The 12,720-nt window shown below is 34.5% G+C and overlaps 1 protein-coding gene across 3 annotated transcripts in view; it reads left to right on the top strand.

The window, feature by feature from the left end:
- NEMF (nuclear export mediator factor) overlaps positions 1-12,720 on the top strand; it is a 57,064-nt gene that overhangs the window by 17,483 nt on the left and 26,861 nt on the right. For 2 of the 3 annotated variants that reach the window (XM_089906107.1, XM_022570629.2), the window contains exons 8-17: positions 103-176; positions 1,053-1,123; positions 1,572-1,647; positions 2,035-2,097; positions 3,741-3,818; positions 3,902-4,110; positions 4,360-4,551; positions 4,935-4,998; positions 6,782-6,870; positions 11,984-12,087. In XM_089906107.1, coding sequence (XP_089762233.1) covers positions 103-176; positions 1,053-1,123; positions 1,572-1,647; positions 2,035-2,097; positions 3,741-3,818; positions 3,902-4,110; positions 4,360-4,551; positions 4,935-4,998; positions 6,782-6,870; positions 11,984-12,087 — 1,020 coding nt within the window. The remainder of the gene's footprint in view (positions 1-102; positions 177-1,052; positions 1,124-1,571; positions 1,648-2,034; positions 2,098-3,740; positions 3,819-3,901; positions 4,111-4,359; positions 4,552-4,934; positions 4,999-6,781; positions 6,871-11,983; positions 12,088-12,720) is intronic. The other variant, XM_089906114.1, reaches the window with a different exon arrangement.

The following is a 12,720-nucleotide window of genomic DNA, read 5'->3' as shown; positions in this document are numbered from 1 at the left end:
TGTATTATTTCATAAGCACTTTCTGTTTTCTACATAGATGTTTAATAATAGTTATGGACAGTTGATTGGCACTCCTTTTTTCCTTTCTTATTCCCCTATTAGATATTGAAAAAGTACTTGTTTGTCTTCAGAAAGCAGAAGAGTATATGAAAACAACATCCAACTTCAGTGGAAAGGTAGCGCCACAAATACTTATTGTATATTGTTGATGTTTTACTTATTTAGATTTTTAGAATTTAAATGTTCATTGAAGGATCAGTATATGTAAATTTTTTGTTGTAATTTGGAAATTTAACACCTGTAATATGCTTATTCTAGGGTAGTTTTTTTTAATTGCTGTTGGTTTCTGATTTTTGTCCTGTTCCTTAAATCTTCTATAAAGTACTGGGTCAAGACAATGTTGGCACTCCTGAAAAGCTGAGGAATTTGAAAATATTTCCTCTTAGGTTGATTTAAGATAGAGAAGCACATCTTAATTTGCCAGCACTTTCCAAAAATTTACTGATTAACATCTTTTTAATTATTAAATATCCTCTGAGTTACCTCATATCTTGTTTTTCTTCCCTATTCAAAGTATATAACTTTACTTACAAAAAACGTTCAGAAAAAGTTCTGATTAATTACAGCTAAATTCACTCCAAATATACCCTGCACCCAGTTACTAAAATGAATTAAAATTTCCTACCGGCAAAGTGAACCGAAGATTTTTCTGCTGGAAGTAAGGTGCTTTTGGCTTTTTTAAGTTGCAGAACATCTGAAAAATGGAAAGAAAAAAGCAAAATGCACATGTATAATCTCACCACTTTATCAAATCATTAGTTTTCATTTTCTTTATTCCCTGTTTTTTTCTTGTTCATATGAATAAGTTAGTATTTTCTGATGGTACTTACTGAGTCTTAAAAACATCACTTTGAGAAATGATACAATCAGTAGACAAATGCTGATTGTTTATAACTAGAATAATTTTGTAAGTTAATAAAATTAATATCATTCAAGGAAAGTAAATCTGTTAATTATGAATGGAAATTAGTTTTAATGTTGGATTTTTGTAGGGGTATATCATTCAGAAAAGAGAAATAAAACCAAGCCTGGAAGTAGATAAACCAACCGAAGACATACTCACGTAAGTATGTAGGCATGGGTCGATTTGCTTTGGGTGTTTATTAATCTTCCTTTCTTTTTCTTTTTCTTTTTTTTTAAATAGATTTATTTATTTTTGGCTGCATTGGGTCTTTGTTGCTGTGCGTGGGCTTTCTCTAGTTGCGGCAAGCGGGGGCTACTCTTTGTGGCGGTGCGTGGGCTACTCATTCCGGTGGCTTCTCTTGTTGCGGAGCACGGGCTCTAGGCGTGCGGGCTTCAGTAGTTGTGGCACACGAGCTCATTAGTTGTGTCTCGCAGGCTCCAGAGCGCAGGCTCAGTAGTTGTGGTGCACAGGCTTAGTTGTTATGTGGCATGTGGGATCTTCCCGGACCAGGGATCGAACCCGTGTCCCCTGCATTGGCAGGCGGATGCTTAACCACTGCACCACCAGGGAAGTCCCTATTAATGTTCTTGGTAAATATGTTTTACAGGTATGAGGAATTTCATCCTTTCTTGTTTTCTCAACATTCACAATGTCCATATATAGAATTTGAATCATTTGACAAGGTGGGTTTTCTGATTCTATTTTTTGACCAGTTAGCATGATGTGAGTTGTTAAATTAATATCAACTTGCTTTGATTGAGAAATTGAAAATATTTCTGCTTTACAATCATTATGAATCTGGACATTAAAAACCAGTGCAGTCACAGATACAAACTAGTGGAAATGTTTGTTGTTTCTTTATTTCAAGATGAAGGACCAAAGATTTGAACTTAATTTGATTCCTGACTGCTTAGCTATATAATACATTTACTGGAAATCTCCTCAAGTTCTTTGAGTGGTGTTATGAAACAAAATGGACCCTAAAATTCTGTGTATGCAAGTTGAAGCAGAGACCGTGTTTGTGTGGTTTTTTTCCAGCTAGTTGATTGTCTTTTTCTTCTTTTGATAAGGCCGTAGATGAATTTTATTCCAAGATAGAAGGTCAGAAAATAGATTTAAAAGCTTTACAACAGGTATGGTGTTATTAAAAACATTTATATAAACCAGCTAGCCTTGAGTGTGGTTTGCTGGGTAGGTGATGCTCTCATACAGGAATGGGCAGCCTTTTAGAAGTAGTTTGGGAATGCCCTGATCTCTTGGTATATTAATAAAGGTCCAGGGGAGCTATCAGTGTTTAAAAAAAAATACGCTCATTTGCTCCATTAGAATATCAAATATTCTCTAAACCAGAAAATACAGTGGGAAGGAGGCCTATTATTTATTCCCTGGTATAATTTGCTTTATTACAACAACCCAGAGCTTCTCAAACTTTGCTGTAAAGGGAATAGTGTTTCAAAGAGGAGATTTTTAAATAGGCCAAAGGAGAGGGAATAGTTTTCTCTATACAAATAAGTATATATTTGTTTATCATTAAACTGTTTTCTTTTTTAAAGTGGGCTTTTGAACTAGGTCTTTAATATGCTTTGCGTGTATCATGACTCCACAAGGAGGGTTTAATATGCTGTGTTTTGTTTTCCCAGCTCATTTGACGATGTTTGGGGAGCTTTTACTGCAGAACAGTTTTAGAAAATGGCCAAAGTCACGCTTGATTCGATTTTTCAGAAATATTCATAGAATCTTAAAATATGTGTGCAAAAACTTGAAATTATGTGAATCTCTGTATCCTCCCCACCTTGGTTGTAAAAAAATTAACAAGAGCGGAATTTCAAAGCAAGTGGGTCACATGAGTTACATAGTGTGATTGCCACATGGTGGCAGCACTTTAGTAAGTAAACAGATATTTAAGAGTAACATTGAACCCCATGTACATCAAAATTCCCGTGAATTATTTTAGTAACCACTGTGTGTTCTTTTAATAGTCACCATTCTTATAACTGAAATATTTTTAATATTACATCCAGCATGGAAACATTCACTAATTGGTGATGCTATTACTAGTGTTACAAAATTAGCCTCACATCAGTAACCTTAATATGTAAGTTCCGTGTGATAGAATGCTATACAGCCATCCCTCGGTGTCTGCAGTGGATTGTTCCAGAAGCCCCTGTGGATACCAAAATCCAAGGATATTCAAGTCCCTTATATAAAATGGTGTAGTACAGGGAATATAGTTAGCCTCCCATATCTGCAGGTTTTGTATCTGCAGGTACGGAGGGCTGACTTTATAAAAGTTCACATAACTACCATGAGCCTTTGTGTTGTTAATTTAGGAAGAAGAATACTCTGTAAAATACTAGAAATAAGGCTGAGAAAATTAAAAGCAGCAATAAAATAAAAGGAAGCTATTTTAGGAATTAATGCTAAAAATGCATTCCCCCAAACTTTAATGTCATAGGGAAAAATGTCTTGAATTCTGCCTGCTTGAATAATGCAAGGGCAGTAGGGCATATCTTACATACAGTGTAACCTGTAATCAAAATACCTTCCTTTATAGGGAATGGGATGTGGATGGTCAGGAGAGGTAATTTTGGAGCATGAAACACTTTGGGGTAGGATAGACCTGGGGAGATGGACTATGGGGAATTTTAGCTAGTTAGGTAACAACATTGAGGGGGCAGAAGTAGGGGTGGGATAGTGAGTTTCAGGAGGTAAAAGAGAGAAGGTACAGAAGGTAGAAGAAATCTAATTTTTAAAAACTCTGTTTTGTTAACAAAAGGAAAAACAAGCATTGAAGAAATTAGATAATGTCCGAAAGGATCATGAAAACAGATTAGAAGCTCTTCAGCAGGCTCAGGTATTATGTTTAGCTTTTTCAGATACTTTTTCAAAAATGGTAACTTTGGCATTGTAACACATGTTTTTGGTTTATTTCATAAGGAAATAGACAAACTTAAAGGAGAGCTTATAGAAATGAACCTACAAATAGTTGACAGAGCCATTCAGGTTGTTCGAAGTGCTTTAGCCAACCAGATAGACTGGACAGAAATTGGGTTAATTGTGAAAGAAGCCCAAGCTCAAGGAGACCCTGTTGCAAATGCAATCAAAGAATTAAAACTACAAACAAATCATGTTACAATGCTGCTAAGGTAAGTTTGATTCTTAGTTAAGCAGTTAGTGTTTGTCTTTATTTTGCTATTTAATTTTTCACTGTATTCATTGAAGTTTTTTTTATTTGGAAATTTATCTTTGAAAATACAGAAAAAAATTAATTTACGTTAAAATAATGCAACTATTTTAAGTACCGTAAACCATTTATAATTTCCTTGAGAAAAAAATTGAAAATAAAAAAGTGATGTCATTGACATTAGTGAAATACTATTGAATATTTTTAATAGAAATCCATACTTGTTATCAGAGGAGGAAGATGATGATGTTGATGGTGACATCAGTACTGAGAAAAATGAAACCGAACCACCAAAAGGAAAAAAGAAAAAGCAAAAGAATAAACAACTGCAGAAGCCTCAGAAAAATAGGCCATTGCTTGTTGATGTTGATCTCAGCTTGTCAGCATATGCCAATGCCAAAAAGTAAGTCATAAATTTAAGTTTTTATTTTATTTTATTTTATTTTATTTATTTGCCACGCTGCATGGCATGTGGGGTCTTAGTTCCCTGAGCAGCATTTGAACCCGTGCCCCCTGCATTGGAAGCACAGAGTCCTAACCACTGGACCACCAGGGAATTCCCATAAGTATAAATTTTAGGTATAATATTATCTGCAATAGATCTGTTAGGGTATTAAGGATAAGAACTATCATTATTTTGACTGTATATTCTTTGAGGTGAAATACTTTTTTAAAAGTATTTAAAGTTGTTCTTGATGATTTGTGAGTCTGTAAAATTAGAAATAACATAAATCAAAAACTAAAGAATAAAGATTTTATCTAAAATTAAAAGATATATTTTTCTAGGTATTATGATCACAAGAGATATGCTGCTAAGAAAACACAGAAGACTGTTGAAGCTGCTGAGAAGGTACTTAATATTTCTTAGAATGAATGTTAATTGTTTTTCTCTGCTTTATTAATTTAATGGACTTAATTATTTCTTCTCTTTAAATGAGGTTTTCAAATTCAGAAATCTTTCAAACTTAATTTTGCTTTAAATGTGTGCATTTCCAGTATTTATTTTCTCCCCTAACCCTCTCTTGCCCAGGTCTCTATCTCAGTAATTATCCCTTTTTTGCTCAAGTTAAAAATGTTGGAGTCACCCTGGACTCTTCTCATATCCAGTCAATCCTTTTAAATAAAAAATGAAGTCATTTCTCTCTGTTCAACATCTTCCAGTTTCTTCCCATCTTACTCAAGACACCTTAAAGCCTGGATCAGGTAGGGAGGCCTATCTGCTTCCCTCTGATCACATCACCCACACTCCTCTTGTTACACACTGTTTCCAGCCACAGTGGGATCTTAAGCTATTCCTACATCAGTGGCCCATACTGCCTTCTCAGGGCCTTTGTACTTGCTCTTTCTGCCAAGAATGTTCTCTCCTCAGATTTTTCATGGTTTGACCCCCCTCATCATTCATGTGTCTACTTAAGACTATCAGAGAGGCCTTTCTTGACCACTCGTAGTAAAAATAAAACTACCTCAATCACTCCCTTTTCACTCTTGTTTTTCTTTTTTAAAAACACCCATCCCAACATATGTTTATCTGTCTTCCCTCTAGAATGTAGATTGCATGAAAGTAGGATCTTTATGTGTTTTATTCATTGCTGTGTCCCAGTCTCTAGAATATTGCCTGAAACATAGTCACATTAATATCTGTTAAATGAGTGGTCTTCATGACTTAGCTTTCTATCTGCCTCTCCAACCTCATTTACCCTATGATCATACTTCCTGGTCAAGCTGGCCTTTTCCTTCTGCTTACAGTGCTCTTTGTATTCTTTGCCTTGATAATTCCATTAATCCTTCAGGCTTCAGCCTAAATGCCATTTCCTCAGAAATACCTTCTTTGACCATAATCAGTTATAAATTAGGTTCCCTTGTTATACTCTCATAGCATCCTTTGAAACATTTACCATGTTTATTTGAATAATTATGTGTTTTATATATGTCTCTTCTCCTAGACCTCAGTGGGGTAGGAAGTAGAAACTTTGTCTTGTTCATTGTGTGTCTCTGACATCTAACCCAAAGTCTATTATATGGTTGCACTGAGCATATGGTAAACAGATGAACTCTTTTTCATTGTAGGTCTTGAGCAGATACTTGTATACAAATCATTTTAATATTTAAGGCCAAAATTTCTTCATTTTATTACTTTTTAAAAAATAAATTTATTTATTTATTTATTTATGGCTGTGTTGGGTCGTCGTTGATGTGCTTTCTCTAGTTGTGGTGAGTGGGGGCTACTCTTCATTGCGGTGCGTGGGCTTCTCATCGTGGTGGCTTCTCTTGTTGTGGAGCATGGGCTCTAGGCGCACGGGCTTCAGTAGTTGTGGTGTGGGCTCAGTAGTTATGGCTTGCGGACTCTAGAGCACAGGCTCAGTAGTTGTGGTGCATAGGCTTAGTGGTTCCACAGCATGTGGGATCTTCCTGGACCAGGGATCGAACCCATGTCCCCTGCATTGGCAGGCGGATTCTTAACCACTGTGCCACCAGGAAAGTCCCCATTTTATTACTTTCATGTGTGTATGGTGTGTGTGTATAGATAGTGCCATTTGTGACATTTAAAAACCCATTTCTTCCGCTGTCATTTACTTGGTGTTATTTAAGTAAATTTTCAACAGATTACTTAAAAACTCTTTTCTTATGAATAGGCGTTCAAATCAGCAGAAAAGAAAACAAAGCAAACCTTAAAAGAAGTCCAGACAGTTACCTCTATTCAAAAAGCAAGAAAAGTATATTGGTAAGTATTCTACCTTTTTAAAATACATTTTTTCTTTCTATCAAAATTATACATGCACATTATTTAGAAAATCAAGCAGTTCTACAAAGCTTGTTAAAAAACCAGTAACCCCGCAAACTTTTATCCCTACTCCTATTGTCTCCTCTCCCAAGGAAACTTTTACCTCTTTTAGCTGAATCTTTTGATATATACCTCCATTTCTCTTAGTAATATATTGCTGCTTCTTAATTTTTCTGTTTTACACTCTATTAATAACTTCCCACCTTGGAAAGTGAAGATTTTATTCTTTCCATTTGTGCTCTGTTACATACACACACATCACCTGGCTTCTCAATATACTTACAGCATAATTTTGTCAAGACTGATGTTCTGTGTTAACATTATTATGAATATTTAAGTTGTAATCAGAGCTGGATCATATAGTATTCTGTTTTCCTTTCCTGCTCAGTATTTTATCTTCCCTGAAGTTAATAATTGTTTCATTTGCTTTCTTTTTATTTTTGTTCTTGTTATTAGCCATGTCCAAATTCGCTTCCAAGTGTGTTCAAACATATTGGAATTTTATCAGTATCATCTTCTTGCAGAAGTCTTTCCTGGAGCTTTTTGACCTACTTTGTTCTAGATTGGTTACTGTAAGCATTTTAAGATCTCCTTTTTTTTATTATCCTGGAACTTCTCTGTAACCTCTCTCTGTGTTGTATCTTCTGTCCTGAATCTCAAACTTCCTTTTTCTTTGGTTATGGACTATGTGCTCTAGAAGCTTCATGAAAAGGGGTATGTAGAAGTTAAAGTTTTTGAGGTGTCCAATGTATAAAAAAATTATTTTACTCATAGGAGTTTGGATAGGTATAGAATTCTAATTTGAAAATATGTTTCCCTCAGACTTTTAAAAAGGCATTGTCCATTGTATTAACTTCCAGATTTGATCTTGAGTTTTCTGTCATTTTGATAGTTGCTGTTTTAATAGGAAACTTGTTTTTGCCTTTCTGTAAGCTTCTAGATCTTTTTTTTCTTCCTCTCAGTTTTCCAAAATTTCACAGGAATATAGGTTGGTGACGATGTTTTTATCCATTATGCTGGATACTTTGTGGGCCTTTTAAATTGGAAACGTGGTTTGGAGAAATTTTCTTGAACTATTTCTTAGAAAATTGCCTACCTTCTGTCTTTTTTTTTTGTTTTCTTTTTCTTTCTTTCTAGAAGTCTCATGTTTTACTTATGGGACCCCTCCCCCCCTTAGCAGTCCTATTGCATTGCATTTTCTGTTTTTCAACTTTTTGTTCTATATTCTGAGATTTTCTCAACTTTATCTTTCAATCCTTCCATTGAATTTTTTAATCTTTTATTTCTTCCTATCATGTTTTAATTTTAAGCTGTTTTTGGAATGTTACTTTAAAAAAACTTACTGCTCTAGTTTCTTTATAACTGAGAATAGTTTTGATGTATTACATTTTATTTAGTATCCTTTTCTTGCAGGTCTGTCTTCTCCAAGTTTCTTTTTTCTATTTGTTGGTTTTGTCTCCAGCGTTCACTTGTGTACGTTTGGTGATCCTTGACTGTCTACTCACTTTTTATAGCAGAACATTAAAACGGTGATTGGAAGTTCTTTGTGGGTTGTTGGACTTGTAAAATGATCTGTGTGGGCCATCTGTGGAACTCTTGAAGTCTTTAGCTTTTTGCCTTTTCGGCTGGTCTCATTTCCCACAAAAGCTTCTTTCTCTTCTATTTGTAAAGTGAAGACCTGGCTATCACCATTTTGGGAGCTCAGTGGAAATAATAAGCTGGAGAGTCTTAGTATCCAGTATTTCATACATTTACTTAATTGCCCTATTTTACATATATTACTCCTACTTACAACTGTGATACGTTTCCCCTAGTCCAGAGATCCTCTTTGTACCCTTTTAAAGAATTAATTTCTAACTTTCTGTTAGAGTGTTGAAGGGGCAGTTACCACCATGTTCCGAGCTGGAAAGATCTAGGGAAGTGCTTACTTCTTGATAAGATTTTCAGCCAGTTCTTCTGTTTTTAAACCTCATCTTAAACCCGATTTCTAGCAGTACCTGTGCTCTTTATGGGTCATACAGTGTAAGTTGATTTGTCTCTTGGTTTTTTGCACCGTCAGCTCAGGATTCAGCTTCTTGAGTCTGCTCACTTGTTCATTTATTTTCCAGCTTTCAAAATTTTGTTGCTTTTTTCTTTCTTTCTCTAACATCTCTATTGATGAATATGATTGACCTGTAATTTTCATTTCTCATAATGTTTTTGTTATCTGTTGGTACAAGGTTATATTATCTCATAAAACAAATTGGAAAGTGTTCCTTTATCAATTGTCCTTAAATGTTGATGGAAGTCACCTGGAGTTTTCTTTATGGGAAAGTTTTTCATTACAGATTCAAATTCTTTAGTAGATAAAAGGACTACTCAGATTTTCTAGTTTTGGTTAGCAATGTTTTTCTAAGACTTTGTCTATTTTGTCCAAAGTTTGAAATTTATTGGCAAAAAGTTTATAATATTCCACTTTTTTTTTTTTTTTTGGCCACGCCGCGTGGCATGCGGGATCTTAGTTCCCTGACCAGGGATCAAACCCATTCCCTCTGCAGTGGAAGCATGGAGTCTTAACCACTAGACCACCAGGGAGGTCCCTCCACTTAAGTTTTTAACATCCCTAGAATCATTAATTACTTCTCCCTTTTCATTCAAGAATTATTTGTGCCTTCTCTCTTTCTTGATTAATCTGACCAGAGGATTTTCAGTAGTATTAATATCATTAAAGAACCAGTTTTTGACTATTGATCTCCAGTGTTATATATGTGCCTTCTATTTTAATAATTATTTTCATCCTTCTACTTTTCTTTGGGATTTATTTGCATTTTCCTTTCTGATTTCTTGAGACAGAAGCTTAGTTCATTGATTTCCCCCTTCCCCCGGCCTCTTTTCTAATATATGTAAGGCAGTGAATTTCCCTCAGCATGGCTTTAACTGTATCTAAAAAGTTTTGTTGTTTAGGATTTTCATTATCTTTCATGTCAAGATATATTCTAATTTCCATGGTGATTTCTTCACTCATGCATTATTTAGAAGTATATGTATTACTGTCCAAACACATGGGGGTTTTTGGTTATCTTTTTGTTACTGATTTTTAGCTTTATTTGCGTTAAAGAGGTGATATTCTGAATTATCTCAGTCATTTGGTGTTTGTTGTTGAAACTTGCTTTATGGCCCAGTCTGTTTATGGGCAGCTTTATTTATAAATGTTTCATATATAGTTGAAAATAGTGTCTTTTCTACAGTTACTGAGTGCATTTCTCAATATCAGGTCATGTTTATCAATCATGTTGTTCAAATCTTTGGCACCTTTATAATTCTCTTTTTAATGCTTGTTTTCCCAGTTACTGAGAGAAGTGTGTTAAATATCATACAGTTTGGATTATCTGTTTCTCCTTTTACTTCTGAACTTTTGCTTTATATATGTGAGGCTATGTAATTAGGTGATACAAATATAGAACTGTTATATCATCTCAGTGAACTGAGCCTTTTATTAATTTTAATGAAATGTCCTTTTATATCTATTTTTTCCATCTGTGTGAGATGTTAAAACTGTATAAACTGTTTTTTGGTTAGTATTTGCATGGTATTATCTTTTTCCATCATTATGTTTCAACCTTTTTATATCCTTATATTTTAAAGGAGTATATATCATTGTTTTTTCTCCAGTCTGACAGTCTTTGCATTTTACCTGGAGAATTGACTACATTTATATTTAATATAATTTCTGATATATTTGGGTTTAAATCTAACCATCTTACTGCTAGCTTTCAGTGTGTCTTATTTGTTCTGTGTTCTTTTTTGTCTTCCTTGTTGCTTTATTTTGATTAGTTGGCTTTTTTTTTTTTTTGGCCTGTTAGTTATGTATTCCTCTGCTAGGATGATTACAAAATACATCCTTGATTTATCTTTCACATTCTTTTTGTCCTTGTGGGTTTATGTCTTTTTGCAAACCTCTTTACCATCAATAGGGAAGTGGTTAAATCAGTATAGTACATCCATTCAGCAATGAGGAAAATATATTTTTAAGTGAAAAAAGAAAAAAATATGCAAAACAGTGTGTTGTGTCTGAAAAAGAGAAAAAGTTTAGAATAAGCATTTTATTTTAGCTTTTGTATGTATAAAGAAACTCTGGAGAGGGATACAGGAAGCTAATGGCCAATTGGTTAGTAGCAGCTGTGGGAACTGAAGAGATGTAGGATCTCTCACTATACTTTTTTATGTAATTAAAACATTTTTTGAACCATGTGTATGTATTACTCAATAAAAAATCAGATTAGAAAATAGGAATAGAGTCCTTTTGCTATTATATTTTGGGAGCTATGAGGAAGTTTCATTTAATGCCTGTGCTCAATCTATCATCTTTAACCAGAAATTTTAAAATTCTAGGTTAAATCATAAAAAAATTATCTTGTGAGTCATATGTAAAATAGGAAATATTTATGTGCATCTCATTTTCTAAATGTCATACAAATATACACTCTTTACTTTTTATTGTGGTGGTATGTATTAATCATGAAAACCCAAGTTAATTTGTTTCTTGAGAAAAGTTATAATTTTACACTTCTGACAGCAACTTTTGTTTTTTAGTATTTTTTTTAAACTGTAAAGAATATCATATATGTAAACATTCAGTTGATTAATTGAGGACAGAATGGGAAAACAGCTTTTCTTTCTCATCGGTGGTCCCAAAGCCTATCCAGTGCCCCACTGAAAGAAAGCTAAACCTAGGGACCATGTGACATTTTATGCTTTTGCTTTTTGTAATTCATTGTTATAACGTCAGTTTAAGAAGGCTGTCTATATGGGAGGAAAATAAAGAGAGAACATATTTTTTAAGCATAAAATTTAATTGTTTTCTACTGAGACTGTCTTAAGAATATCCTAGGGCAATTTGTATTGCAAGTTTTCAGTAAAATTCAGCTTGATGTCTTAAGAAATTAAGCCATCAAGTTGTCTTAACCTTCACAGATAGGAGAGCTTTCTGTTTTATTTTGTTTGTTAAAAGGGTGTGAATTCAGGCAACTATGAAGAGAAAGAAATGTTAACTTTTTTCTTTAAAATTTGATAGGTTTGAGAAATTCCTCTGGTTCATTAGCTCAGAGAACTATCTAATTATTGGTGGACGAGATCAGCAACAGAATGAAATAATTGTGAAAAGATACTTGACACCAGGTAGGTAAGATTAAAATTCTGAAGAATTTTCTTTTAAGTAACTGGATTGGTTATCTCAATATTAGGTGTAGATTTTTATCTTGTACTCCTTTGTTTGACAGATTTAATTGGTAGAAAGAATTTCAGGGTTTATGGTTTGTTGAATATGTGCTTTGACACTTGATTCACATTTTAAGTGAATATCCCTAAAGTAGTAATGCCGAGCTAATCTGTAGTATTAGATTTTTGATTTTCCATTGCATTAAGAAAATAGCTTTCAATCCTCCAAAGTCATTGTAGATCAGATTTTTAAAAGCTTAATTTTTCAGTGCTGAAGTTTGTGACCGTTTTTCACTTTTAGAAGCAGGACTTAAGTGCTGTGTTGTAAGGCCTCTCGTTTTTTTTTTGTTTTTTTTTTTTGTTTTGTTTTGCGGTACGTGGGCCTCTCACTGTTGTGGCCTCTCCCGTTGCGGAGCAAAGGCTCCGGACGCGCAGGCTCAGTGGCCATGGCTCACGGGCCCAGCCGCTCTGCGGCATGTGGGATCTTCGCGGACCGGGGCATGAACCCGCGTCCCCTGCATCGGCAGGCAGACTCTCAACCACTGCGCCACTGGGGAAGCCCCTCTCATTTTTTTTTGTTTGCCGATAACCACC

Source organism: Delphinapterus leucas, chromosome 2 (genome assembly GCF_059928025.1).
Source record: "Delphinapterus leucas isolate spDelLeu-1000000601 "Yukka" chromosome 2, BTC_Dleu_Yukka2, whole genome shotgun sequence".
NCBI lineage: Eukaryota > Metazoa > Chordata > Mammalia > Artiodactyla > Monodontidae > Delphinapterus > Delphinapterus leucas.
Note: the sequence above shows the minus strand (reverse complement) of the source record. Positions and strands in the feature narration are given on the sequence as shown.